Source organism: Aptenodytes patagonicus, chromosome 1 (assembly GCF_965638725.1).
Source record: "Aptenodytes patagonicus chromosome 1, bAptPat1.pri.cur, whole genome shotgun sequence".
Lineage (NCBI taxonomy): Eukaryota > Metazoa > Chordata > Aves > Sphenisciformes > Spheniscidae > Aptenodytes > Aptenodytes patagonicus.
The window spans coordinates 56,888,280-56,901,263 of record NC_134949.1 but is presented as its reverse complement, the minus strand read 5'-3'; the positions used below and the strand labels follow the sequence as shown (position 1 = coordinate 56,901,263).

General features: G+C 49.6%; 1 protein-coding gene across 1 annotated transcript; it reads right to left on the bottom strand.

Moving 5' to 3' along the window:
* Positions 1 to 5,985: 5,985 nt before the first annotated feature.
* On the bottom strand, positions 5,986 to 12,937 carry PHF5A (PHD finger protein 5A). Its single transcript, XM_076337008.1, has 4 exons — positions 12,843 to 12,937; positions 11,417 to 11,440; positions 9,847 to 10,013; positions 5,986 to 6,688 (listed from the first exon to the last, which is right to left on the bottom strand). The coding sequence occupies exons 1-4, from the start codon at positions 12,892 to 12,894 to the stop codon at positions 6,599 to 6,601; spliced, it is 333 nt and encodes a 110-aa protein (XP_076193123.1). The 5' UTR covers positions 12,895 to 12,937; the 3' UTR covers positions 5,986 to 6,598.
* Between the last annotated feature and the right edge of the window lie 47 nt (positions 12,938 to 12,984).

Here is a 12,984-nt window from a genome sequence, read left to right as displayed (position 1 = left end):
CGGCCCGGAGCCGCCCGCGCCCTGGCCCCAAGTGAGCCAACTCACGGCAAACTTTCACCCTTAGCAACCCCGCGCAAGGATCCGCGCTCCCGCCCAGCGTGATGCGGCCGCGGAGGGCGGGCCGGGACTACTTCCCCCTCCCCTCGCCGCCCGCTCGGCCCCGCCGTCCGCAGCGCCCCGGGGCCGGGGGCCGGTTTAATTCCCTTCTTCTCCCCCCGCTGCCGGTGCAGCGGCCGCGGCGGGGGGCGCTGCCAGCCGCGTGGCACCGGAGATTGCCCCGACTCTGGGCGCCAGGGGCTTTAGCGGGGATGAGGATTGACCTGAGGATTTCCCCAAGCGGCTTAGCCTGAGGCGGGGGGGGCACGGCGAGGGGATCCAACGGGAGCGGGGAGGGAAGGAACCGGACGGCATTTTCCCCGCCTCCGCGCACGACGGGTGCTTGGCAGCAGCCGCCACAGCAGGCAGGTGGGGGGCTGGTGCCGTCAGGCCCCGGCTCCGCGGCAGGACCGGCCCCGGGGCGAGGGGGGGGGGCCCTGGGGAATCCGGGCTCCCGAGGGGACGAGCCCCCGCACAGCCCCAGTCTTCAGGAACTCCTGTGCTGGAACCCCCAAGCCCCGCTAACGGCGCGGGCGGGAGAGTTGGAGTGCGAGGCGCCCAGAAGGGCGCGAGGAGAACCGGCAACCCCGGCTCCCTCCCTCACTGCAAACCCCTCGGGACCCCCGGCCCCGTGACACGAGGGGGCCAGGCACGGGCGGGTAGGCCGGGGGGCTGGAGGCCCGTCTCCTCAGGGGACAACAGGCCCGAGGCCAAGCGAGGCCTGCCGGTGTCACCCCAGGGAGGGCAGGAGCAGGCACAACCTCCCCTACCGCCCCGTGCCCCAGCACCCCGAGGCGGGGAGGGCGCCTCAGCCCCGGCGGCGCCGCGCTCCCCGCCCCTCGGCGCAGAACCCGGGGACTATTTTTTTACCGCAAGCCTGTGCGCCTCCGCCTTCAGCGGAGGGCCGGGCCGGCCCGGCGGAGGCGAGAGACCCGCAAGGTGCGCGAGCGGTGGCCGTGCTAAAAATAACTGCGGCGTGTTAGCAACAGCCTTCCCATTGGCTGGCCGGGCCCGGCGGCGCCTTCGAATTGGTGCGCTGCCTCAGCCAGTGAGCCGAAGGGGGTGTGCGCGGAGGGGCGGTGACGGGCGCGGCGCGGGGGCTGCCGGGAGTTGTAGTCGCCGCGGCGGCGGCGGCGGCGGCCTCTCCCGGCTCGGCCGCCCCCGTCCCGTACCGCGGGGCGTTCGAGGGCTCCGTCCGTCCGGGCCGGGCGGGCAGGGCTCGCCCGCCGTAGCGGCCGGGAGAACCGTTACGCGAGCCGGCGCCGCGAGTGGTGCAAGGCGGGGGTTGCGTGCTGCCCTGGGGAAGGACAGCCGTGGAGATGACCGTCCGCGGGGCCACCCAGGTGCCTGTCTGGGTCACGGGTGGCTGGCGGCCACCTGCACCCCCGAAGGCTGAGCCTCAGCCGCCTGCTAGCCGGCTGAAGGCGCTCACCTAGCGCCACATGGCTTTTTATTCCGCAAATAAAACTCAACAATTAAGAGAAAACAAGTGCGCTTGCTTCGGGGCAGGAGGGGATACCCGGGCGCGGTAACAAATAGTCCCCTAAAGCAGCCACGCACAGAGAAGCACTGCAGGGGCGGCTGTATTCTTCTCGCGTACGGTATCACCATATGTGTTTAAAGGGTGCCAGTTGCCAGCGCACACGGCTCCGCGCTCTGTATTTTAAACCAGACCTATTCCTAGTTCTGAGGAAAATGAAGAAAATCCCTACAGGCACCCGCAGGCCACGTATTCCACGGTCCAAGGCCATCACCTCGGGCAGACACCACTTGCAAAGGGCTCTCGCCGTCCACGTGTAAGGCAGCTCCTGACCTCAGCAAAGCTCCAAACGAGCGGAAGGGACACCAAGAACGGCGTTTCCAGGCTCTCCCAGCCACGCGTCTCAGGCATCTTTCTCGGAGTTGACACAAGCAGACCAGGGAGGGAGAACCGGTCCCGGTGGCCGAAGCGCTACCGCAGTCCCTGTTGCAGCAGGGGCAGCTTGCCTGGCCCGCGAAATGTCCCGTTTGTCTTGGTTCTGAAGAATTCCCCAGGAAAAATCCCATCGTGGAGTCGCATTCCATCTTGGAATCGGATCTTCTCAATAATACAGTTACATTTGAATGTTTAATTTATCGCCCATTTTCAAAAGGGAGAAAGACCACAGACGCTTCCTGAGCAGCTCCGTGTCCCTCTGGTTAAATAATTCTCCGTAGCAACCGTCTCCCACATGCAAAAATACAACGTTCCTCTCTTGCCCCGTTTCCACAAAGATCCTCAGCATCTTTCTGGGCTCGGTTTGTCCTCCCTCAGGCAGGAACCCTTCACCTTAGGTACTGCCTTTGCCACCGAGGAGGACTTCTTTTGAAACCAGTCAACACCACGCGTCAAGAAATCCGTTAACGCTGTCCTTCCTAGCCGCAGTGCTACAGCAGCCGTCCTTGCTCATTTTCCCACTGATTAAAAGAAACCCAAAACCCAGCAACTTTTGAAGTTGGTTTTTTTTTCCTGCAGGGGAAGGGAGAGGAAGAGAAGTGGAAGATTTATGAGAGCTATTATGAGCAGCTTTATTTTCATCACTCCTAGTTTAAAAGGAATTTAGTTACAAAAGAATGGATTTTTTTCCTAATACTCCCTTGCTTTGCTGGAAACAAAATCACGCTGCCAGCCAGAGATCAGGAAATTAAAATGACTGCGCTATTTTTAGCATCATTAAGAAAAAAAGGCAATTACATTTCTAAAATTCTATTGTTGTTTTAATAAGCTGTTACTAAGAGGGTGTTACACGTTAGGGCTCTTTAAAATACTTGCGCCTTGACCGTGCTCCTTTAATTATCGTGTCGCCCTGGTACACATGCAGGCAGAGGAATTCTGTCACAGTATCCGCTCACGCATTCTCAGCCATTTGGCTATTACGTCAAAGCAAAGCTACCAAATCACGTGCGCGCGGGGAGGGAAGGAATCGCCAGAGCTCGTTTTGCTGGGTTATTTAATGCCAAGGAAGGGCAGTCAGGTTATAATCGAGGGTAATTAACACCGCCCATACCCCAAATCCTCTTTACATTCAAGTCACATGACAACCTCAAGGAAATGAAAGATTCATTGCTGCTATTGAAACAGCAAACAGCATCTCCAGCTGACCCCCGTAAAGAGAAAATAACAGCTCCTGTGCACGTAAGGTTTTAGGAGCAGGATTTTGTCCGTGCAGCTCCTGCAGGGAAAGCTCACAGGCAGACCCGAGGCCTTTGCCTACCTTCAGGGTTTTTTTTTTAAAGAAAGGTAATGCTTCGGGCGCAAGGGCTTTCTCAAGACAAGGTCTAGATGATTCAAAGGACCAGAGGCGTGTTACGGAGCTATTTGCTGAGCTCGGTTGTAGCTGTGGCTGGTAGTTGGCCTGAAGAGTCATGTAACAGGGAACATCCACATTTCAGAACGCAGCGATGCCTTGTTAGTACTGGCAACAAAGAGGCCAATTACTTAATAGGCCAAGAGGTCCCATGTTCCCCCCCCAATGTCAATATTTGAAATAAAGGGATTTTTTTACTTATTACACAACATCCTTTTGATTAAAGAAGACAAAAAAGCGATAACCCTACCTAGAAAAGTAATGGCAGGAAGACACGTTTAGCTCCATGCAGTTAGGATCTGCAGGCAGCACCACGGGGGTTCAGCCGCCGCAGAGACGCAGCCCTCCCTCCCTCCCACCCTTCCTTGCAGTTGTCATGCAAGTGCTTCACAGCTGGCAGCCAGGGAGCCCCTGGATCAGGCTGCTTAAGACGCCGAGGTCTGATGAAGCCCGTCCAGAGCTTGGCAGGCACACAGTAGCAGGACACGTCTCATTCCCCCCTGCAGGGAAGCTCGCCCTTTTAGCACGTGCTCTGGTCTCCAGTACTGCCAGGCAATCTCCTTCTACTGGACAAGTACTTTAAAATCTATTTAGGTAAGAAATACTGCACTTTTCTAGGGGTTCTGCCTGGGTTTCATTTGCTGGTGAACAGAAATCGTCACCACGCAAGCAAGGCTGAGTTCTTCTGGGCTACCCAACTGTATCCATTACCCTGGTCTGAATTAGCAGCTTCAGGGCAATGTCCCGTCTGTGCTCTGAAAGTACCAGAAAGGCAGCAGCGCTGAACTGATCTGAGCACCAGCAGCATTTGGCATTCTCCCCAGAGCTGTCTGAGCAAACAAGGCAAAGGGGAAAAAGCCTGTCCCTGCCTCTCTCCACCTGCCCAGTGACTCAGAACAACTAGAAATGGCAGCTTAACTCTCATTGCTGCCAGAACACAGACCAATATACCCAGCAGTCAGAGTGAGGGCACCGGGGGTGCCAAGAAAGTAAGTATGCTCAGCCGTTTTTGGGGGTGGGGGAAGGGACGGGGACACTCGTATCTCTATAGCAACCCCTGCCTGGCCGATCCTGCTAAACGATCGGGAACAAGGGTTGCTCTAAAATTAGATCTTCTAGGGGTCCCTGCACCAGGGGCAGTAACTCCGAGACAAAAGAAATAATTCAAACTTCATTTCCCTCTACCTTCAGCAAACAACTTTTGTTATCTTAGAAACTTCCAGGAAAGAAGAAAATACGTATAAACCTTCTGCATTCGTAGTGCGATAATTTGGGCGGCCTGACTGAGAGCAAGTGATAAATTCTGGTTGAAGTGATCAAGTTCCAGGTACAAAAAAATCCGCATGTCATGCCCTGCTTTTAAAGAAAGACGGAATTTAACACGGCTGATAATGGCTCTGGCATGGGTTTCCCAGTCAGGAACAAGAGGCAGCTGCTTATTCAGGTAGAATTCCTTTGAGAGAGTGGGTTGGCTGGAACCAAAGAACCAGTTTACTCTGAACATCTTGGCAAATGGCACCCACATTAGTAAAAAATTAAGCAGCAGCTGTGTAAGGGAACCATGGTGCAGGGAAGAAGACATACAGATACTCTCGGGACTGCAAAAAGCTTGGAAGAGAAACCTGACAGAATTAATAGCTGGGGGGAAGAGGGAGGAGCAGCCAAGATAGCTGTAGGACCAGTCATAGCTAGAGCCAGCTGCAGCAGGAAGAGATGACTTTTAAGGGAAGGATGATCACAACTCGTCTGCTTGTTTTCACTCTTATCCAAAACACCTAAACAGCTGAGCAGGTAGAAGAGGCATTTAAGCCAAAGAGGAGTTAGAGGAATCAGTACTAACCTCAGGGGAACAATTGAAATCCTGGAAGGGGCACAAAACAGGCTCTGCATCCCAAGACCGCGCAAAGAGAATCCCGTTACTGTAGCACACGCTCTGCTCAGACTATGAAGACTTTAAGGACTACAGGGCACGCTAAACTAGGACCCTAATTTAACCATCTGAGGAGTGCACGCACTAGTAGGGAACTCAGTTCCATCTCTGCATAAAGGCACCCGTTCCCAGATCTCTGCTGAGCCAACAGACTGCTTTTAGCTTGTACCGGTATTTGACAAACAAGCAGCCTCTGGTTTTCAGCATGCATACAGCTAATAGCCTAGAACACAATAGTTGGTTTCCAGTTACAGCAGGGAAGGCTTTAACTTATTCACAAGAACAAGATAGCGAGTCAAATAGCTTAGTAGGTTTTAGAAAGGGATTGGATGTTTGCATGGTGAAACAGCATCCACAGCCATATTAGCTAGGATAAGGGTTACAAGCTCAGCGATCCTCACGCTACAGGACAAAATGATCAGTGGCTGGGATCACAGGCAGACAAAAGCGATAGCCATTCCCTGAAGCTCCTTGCAGCAAGGTCACATGGCCATAAGCAGACACTGTCAGAAACCAGATAACCCATTGTGCAGTTCTAGCTGGGCTAATCCTGCATGTCCCCAGAAAGCTCCAGAGAGGCTAGGCACAGAATGAACCAGAGAGAAATCTTTGTTATAAAAAAAAAAACCCAAACAAAAGAAGAACGTTTATTGGTATGCATCCTACAGAAATGGTTACAAGAAAGGGCCTTGGATTAATCTGTCAGAGAAAACATGGAACAGCTGTGCTCTCCCTAGGAAGGCACCAGCCATGAGCAGGTTCCTTACAAAACAGGGCAGCATGGAAACATACTGGAGGAAGGAGGGGGGGAGCAGACATGTGGGATTGGCGCTCGGTTCCTCAATACTCATGCGTGGGGCGATTTCAAACAATTGAGAGGGAGGCCTGGTAAGAACAACCACAAGGTGTTTCCCCACACCAGAAATGGCACTTGCTTGTTACTGAGCTGATCTCCTCCATGTGTAAATACTTGCCCCCCAGAATTTCTATAGCGAGCTGGGGCAGCTCCTAGCAGAGCTTCTGAAAAGGCTAGAGACAGTAATCCTCATTTGCTCTTTCTGATAGTCAGTTCTGATCAGGTTTCAGTTCCCACTCAGTCTGTTACTTCTCCAACCCCAAGTATACTACTGAATTTGTACTGCTTCAGGAAAAAATAATCAACCGGTTTTCAATAATAGTAAAGTCCAGAGATGTTCCAGGACCCTCTTGCCAACCCAACAGGAGGTGTAGCCATGTATGGATAGGATCACCTCTTCTTGAAGCCATACTTTTTCCTTTCGTAGAAGAGATCTGTCTTGGAACTGCCCAGGTTGACGATCTTAGGGCAACCATCTCTCTGTAAGAAGAAAAGAGGATGTAAGTTAGGAAATGGGCAAACAGAACAACATCATCACCTACATAATTCTAGTAGGTTCTCAGTTCCCACGCTCCTCACCCGGTCCTCAACACACATTTTGAACACCTGTTTGTCTAAACTGCCCTCCAATTCTGGTTACTACCAGCAAGAGAGTGGAACAGAGAAGAGGATGGACACTTTTTTAACATCGCTCTAGGACATTCTCTTCCTCGGGGTGAAGATGGAAAACAGCTTGTATAACATCAGCGGTTTAATGAAAAGGATGCTCAGTGCCTCAAGACTGGATTCTTTCTAAATTAGGATACGCAGGATTTATAGGGCCCAGAGGAATAACCTCTCCCCTCCTTAGCCAAAAAGAATCTTGTTGCTTTAGATGTCACCAAGCCATTCTCGTGTTCAGGGAGCCCTCTCAGCTGTGACAGCAGAACTGAATCTCAGATTTCCTGCATCCTGGATTGATTAATGCAGAGGCTGTATGCTCATCTTGGGAGAGGACAGCCATTCACAGCAGCTACGATAAGTTCTTGTACCTGAATTCCAGTAGACGGTGAGAAAAAAGCCAGAAGAAAAGCAAGAAGGGGAGCGGGGGAGACCCCCCTCAGAGGTGTGGTTGCAAAGACAAATCAGAGCTGCACCTCTTGGTGTACCAGGGAACATTTGTCCATGGGCCACCTGAGCCCAGCATCTGCGTAACTCTTGAGGACAAAATGTTGTGGCTGGCAACAGCAGCCGTGAGGGGCCCAGCGGGCAGAGGAACACGTGTCCTTGGCTGTTGTGTAAGCCCAAATGGATTAGATTTAGAAAGCCTCTGGGCAGATGTCAGCCGCTGTAGAAATTGCACCCAAGCTGCCCCACCGATACCTGCTCCTTTGCAGGAGATGCAACCCGGTGGGGAGGGTCTGCATGGTAGAATTAACAGGAGAGGGGGGAAAAAGAAATCATCCCTCCCCCATACCCCTGCCACAACCCATCTCTAGCTACTGTCTCCTTATTTGATTTTGAACCTCAGTAGTACGACTCTTCTAAGCCTTGCCTCCCACGATCCAGGGAGTCTGTGACAATCTTGACAGCATTATTGCAGGGCTCTGTTCATTCTTCCACCTCCTCCTAGGGAGGCAGCACATGAGCATGCTCCTGTCCCCAAGAAAAGATTACTTTTTGCAACTCAGAGCTGTCCTGGGTGACAAGGTGGGATTTCGGCCCTTACCCACAGATCGAAGTGGGGTGAAATACCTCATTCCTCCCTCCGTCAGAACAAATGAACCAAGAGTAACCAGGCCATTTGCCTCGCGCCCAACAGCATTCCACCTCCTCCCTCCATTTTAGTATTTGCTTTCTTGCTTCACGATCATTTCCAGTCTTTCTCTGAGGATGATGGAAGTGCTGTGACTGAAACCCTGGAGTGTTAGAGCTTCAGGTATAGAGCTCTGTCCATCTGCTTTTCTTATTCATATCAGCACCAGCTACCATAATTGCGACAGGCAGCACACTTAACTTTTCTCATTCTGGGCACTTTACACCTGTGCCAGCACTTTTCAATCCTGTAAGTCAATCATGTCAAATCTGCTGTTTCAGATCTGCAACTTCACATCTGCAATAATCCCTAACATGTGAGTTTGCTAGTACAGAACAACTGTCTTCACCCACAGCAGCCTTCACCCAGCTGTCAAAATACCTCAGTTCTGACTTGTCATTCTCCTGCTCCTCCAGCTCTACATTTTCTACAATCCTCCCTTGCAGAGCAGCTGGCTACTTCACACCTGAACCAGACATGATAAGCTACAGGTGAGCTTAGGTTATGAAAAATACCTGTTGGAAATCAATATAAATCGGTAAAAATAAAACCAAGCCTGTTTTACTCATGACTTACCAAGCCAGGTGTCTTGGTTCCAAAGGCAAGTGAACAAAACTACTGTTTCTCACAGCATTTCTAAAATAGGAGGCACCACCACCATCACAGCACTTATATCCATATTTAGATACTAAGAAAGATTATGGTCCTGTCAGATCTAATAACTAAATTCAGATGAGGACCTGCCCTTGTCCTGAATTTAGCTGCAGGCCTCTAGAGAAAATGTAGGCACTGCAGAGAATTAAACCAGCAACTCACTCAGCTGAGCATGTTCCTCTAAATCAATCTGAACCGTTCTCTCAGTATGTTCTCCACTGTCATTAGGGTGTGCTGGAGATGGCATTTGCAAAGCACCAAAACACAACCAACCTTTAACAGACACTCTCACAGCTATCAGGTCTGTATTCTGGGGATATTGCAACTGTAAGCATCACGTTCTTGCTTCTCCTTAAGGTCTTTCTACCACTTCATTTGCAGTTCTTCATGTCCTGCACTCATTGTGTTGGATATTAACAAATTCCTTACAGGGGGTGAACAGCTGCCTCATTTCACATGCGCAGAGGCTATCTTTCAGCACAAGAAGATTATAAAAAGATTATAGCACTGACTATAGAAATAAGGGATTGTGACACCAGAAAGTGTTAGCAGAAAGAGATGTCTACAATATAGGGCATTCCAGAAAGGAATAAAAAAAAGTAAATCGTATCTCACTGAAATTGTACAAGAAACTTTAACTTGTAAAACACAATTAGTAGTGCAGACACTGGACACTGAAATCTAACTTTATGTTGTAACCCAAAGGAAAACACAGGTGGTGATTCCATAGGCCTTACAGTACCGTACGTGCCCTTGGTCTGTGGCTGATAATGGACATCCAATGAGGAGCTGCTCCTACCACTGCCTTTGCAGCATCTGGAATAACTCTGACTCTGATAAAACCTAGGTTGAGAGATCTAGTAAGGTAACAACTTAAAGCGGTAACTTGCAGCGTGTGGAAGAAGCAAACCATGAGTGTGCAGTGCAAAGTAGTCAAAGATCCTTTGGGATGAAGAGAGTTACAATACCTCAAAATGCTACGATATATCAAAATGCTTTGCAAACACGGGGAACTACCAACAGGGGAAGAAAGGTTAAGAGGTAATGAAAACCAGTGCCAATATTGGTAGCGGTACCCAAGCGGCCCACGTTCTAACACTAATTTCAGTAGCTCCAAGACCCTTAAAGGTAAGCATGGCTACTAAACAAAGACATAACCAATTCAAGCGGAGACTGGATGACAACTTACATCTTTTTCCTGGATGGTACACTCCTTGCAGTAGTAGGCATCAGACACTCCTGGACCCCCGCAGATCACACAGCGTCCTTGGTACGAGCCGTAGTTACACTCATCACATATGCGCACGAGAGTGCAGGGCCGCACATAGGAGTCACAGATCACGCATTTGCCATCACCTGCAAGTACAGCAGAGCCTTTGGTTACAGAACGTCCTTTTCTGCATCCCCACATCGAAGAGGAAAAGCTTCCTAGTCAAAGAGCTTGCCTGTACACTCAAAGACAATACAATTGAACTGCAGAAATTTATCTTGCAGGCACAGGGTGCAACTTTGTATTTGCAAACAGACTTGAGAGGAACAAGGGCCAGTAGCTTGCAATATTTGAGTTTTTTTACTTATTCATGCATTCACAATCAGAGAAGAAACCCAAAGTCACTTCTTCTGTGATTAGCCAACACCTGCTTAGATCATACCACTACTTTTACTCCAGAACTTTTCCTGAATTTTTCACTTGTGAAAAAAATGCTGGACTGACAGGACTAGTGTCCTTACCTACACAGAAACAGCAGTGTAAGCTTCTCCCACAGTGCCACATCAACAAAAGTCTGGAGTTACTATCTTTAAAGTGATGAGATAAGAGACTGTACTTGTGGTCCCTTTAATCCTTCATCTGTGAGAAAGCCAAAGAAAGGGCAAACTGGCATCAACAGCCATTTCACAAAAGTTGTTCTTGCTTTCTCACAAGGAACTGAGTGAAGTTCAAGTACTCATATCATACAGGCAAGCAGCCATCAGATGCCATTGACAGTCTCTGTTGTGCTGGACCTTATCCAAAACGCTGACCTAGGGATGAAAGGCTTCATATCCTATTACCAGTTCCCAAGGCATCTAATCCTGACTCCCACAAACAGCTCGTCTAACCTGCTCTTAAATCTCCAGCATGACAGCCCTCAACTACTACCAATGGGAATCTGTTTCACTGCTAAGTGCTCTTGAAAACAATCTTGTTGCTTCAGACCGTGCTTCTCCCCACTTCGCTTGTTTTCATACTACTTTTGAGTCACGAACTAGTCATCTCATTTGTTCTGTTCCCCTACAAGGATCTAATGACAGATCATACTCTTTCTTCCCTTCTACAGTTGAGCACTGGCATTTGATTCTGTGGGTTTTTTCTGCTCTAACTCTAGATGTGTCATCCCCCCCCATTTTATATTCTCCTAGATGCTGAAGAGAACATTTCTGAAGGTGTGAAGAAGTCAGATTCCAAAAATGCATTTTTTTTCCTGCTTTGAAATAATCAAGCTGATCATTGTATTACAGATTACAAGGAATCGATCAAGAAGTCACTGGCAGCATATACTCTAGTACAGCATGCATTTGTGTGACAATCTATTTGAGCACGTGACTTTGTAAGTATTCATTGATTTACACTTGCAATACACAAGTAACTCTTCCCATCTCAAAGAGTGACATCAAATTTGTGGTTAAAGCAAAAACAGAATCCAATCCCCAAATCCAAACTGTATGCTCTAACCACAACACCATGTTCTTAAGCAACTATACGTAGAATCTATACTTACATTTTTCACAAAGTCTTCCTATTGCTGTAAGAAGAAAGACAAAAAAATTATTTGAGGCAGAAGCAGGAGAAAAATAAGTAACTACGAGCTTGAATGTCAAATAATTTTCTGCAGTGAGCAGTCTTTTAAAAAAAGAAAAAAGTAAGCCACAGAAACAGTTTGAGCATAAATACAAACATATTTATGATAAACAATATATATCCTCCTGAAGACATTTACAAGATCAAAGTTTAGATCCACCGTGAATGTGCAATGACACCCACTGACAGTAAGAAAACCTACATTCATTATTCCATTTCAAACACAGCTAATGTACCTGACCGAAGGAAATCCTATACGGGAGTCTTGGCATAGCTTTTACACTGGTTTTAATAAGACCAAAAAAATAAAAAAAATCAGTGTTTTATTTGATTTAAGGCAGCCCAAATACCTTCTTCACTTCAGAACATGAAGGTAGTTAAATGCATCTTAGAAGTCTTGTCACTTGCCCAGGAAACTCACAACAATTACATTAGTAACTTGGATAAACACCATAAATATCAAGTTCTAAAGATCAGATGTCCACATTCACAAAGACTAAATAGTGATTCAGTTGGAGTTTGTGGGTTGAGGGATTCGTCAGGCTGGAAATGAATTTTCAACATAGACAGACTGTTAACTGTATTAAGTATTCTAAAAATAAGTTTCCTATGGGCAGTGCAGGTGAATATTTTGTGTTCGTAGTTCTTTCAGAAAACTGCATGTTAAACTTGCCTTTCCAAGGAGTGGAAAAAAAATCTGTAAGAGATATCTCGACTTCTAATCTTGTATAAGACTCCTTTAAGACTTAGCAGGGCAAGTTCTGACTCAAGTGACAAGAATAAAGTTCATTATCTGTATACAGGTATAACCTGGAAGATAATTTTTTCTTGCAGCCTGAAAGATGCTCCCAGCGCTGGCTGAAGCCTTCAGCTCATTTCTCCTAGCGGCACTGGTATGGCCAACGCAACAGGAGCAAAGCGCATCAAAATCACGTTTTTCTGTGTACAGCCATCGACTTCACCTGCCTCCCCCCCCACCTGAGGAACAAGAGGCTGCGGTTACGCACGCGTTAAAGCCTTTCCGCTCTACTCGGAGAGGCCCAGGAGCACCCGCACGTCAGGACGGACCCCCGGGGGAAGCACCCAGGACAGGGTTAGCGCCAGGAGCCGCCTTCCTTACAGAGCCTCCTCTCCCGCTGCAGGGGAAGAACCCGTAAAACACGGCAGAACGTCAAAATAAAAGTGAAATAAAACAGGGAGGGAGGAGCGAGGCGGGCGCCCCTCCCCGCCAGGCCTAACGGCCACGCGCGCGCCTAACGGCTACTCACGCCACACACACGCGCGCGCGCGCCTCCCCCTCGCCCCGCGGCGGAGAGAGGGTGAGGGGGGACCCCTCCCGGACTCACCCACGCCCGCCTGCTTGCGGCAGAAGATGAGGTCCGGGTGGTGCTTGGCCATGGCGACGCGACACCCGCCTGGCCCTGGCGCCGCCGCCCCGCGCGCTCACCTCCGACCCGCGCTCCCCGCCGCCCCCGGTCCTGGCTGGGG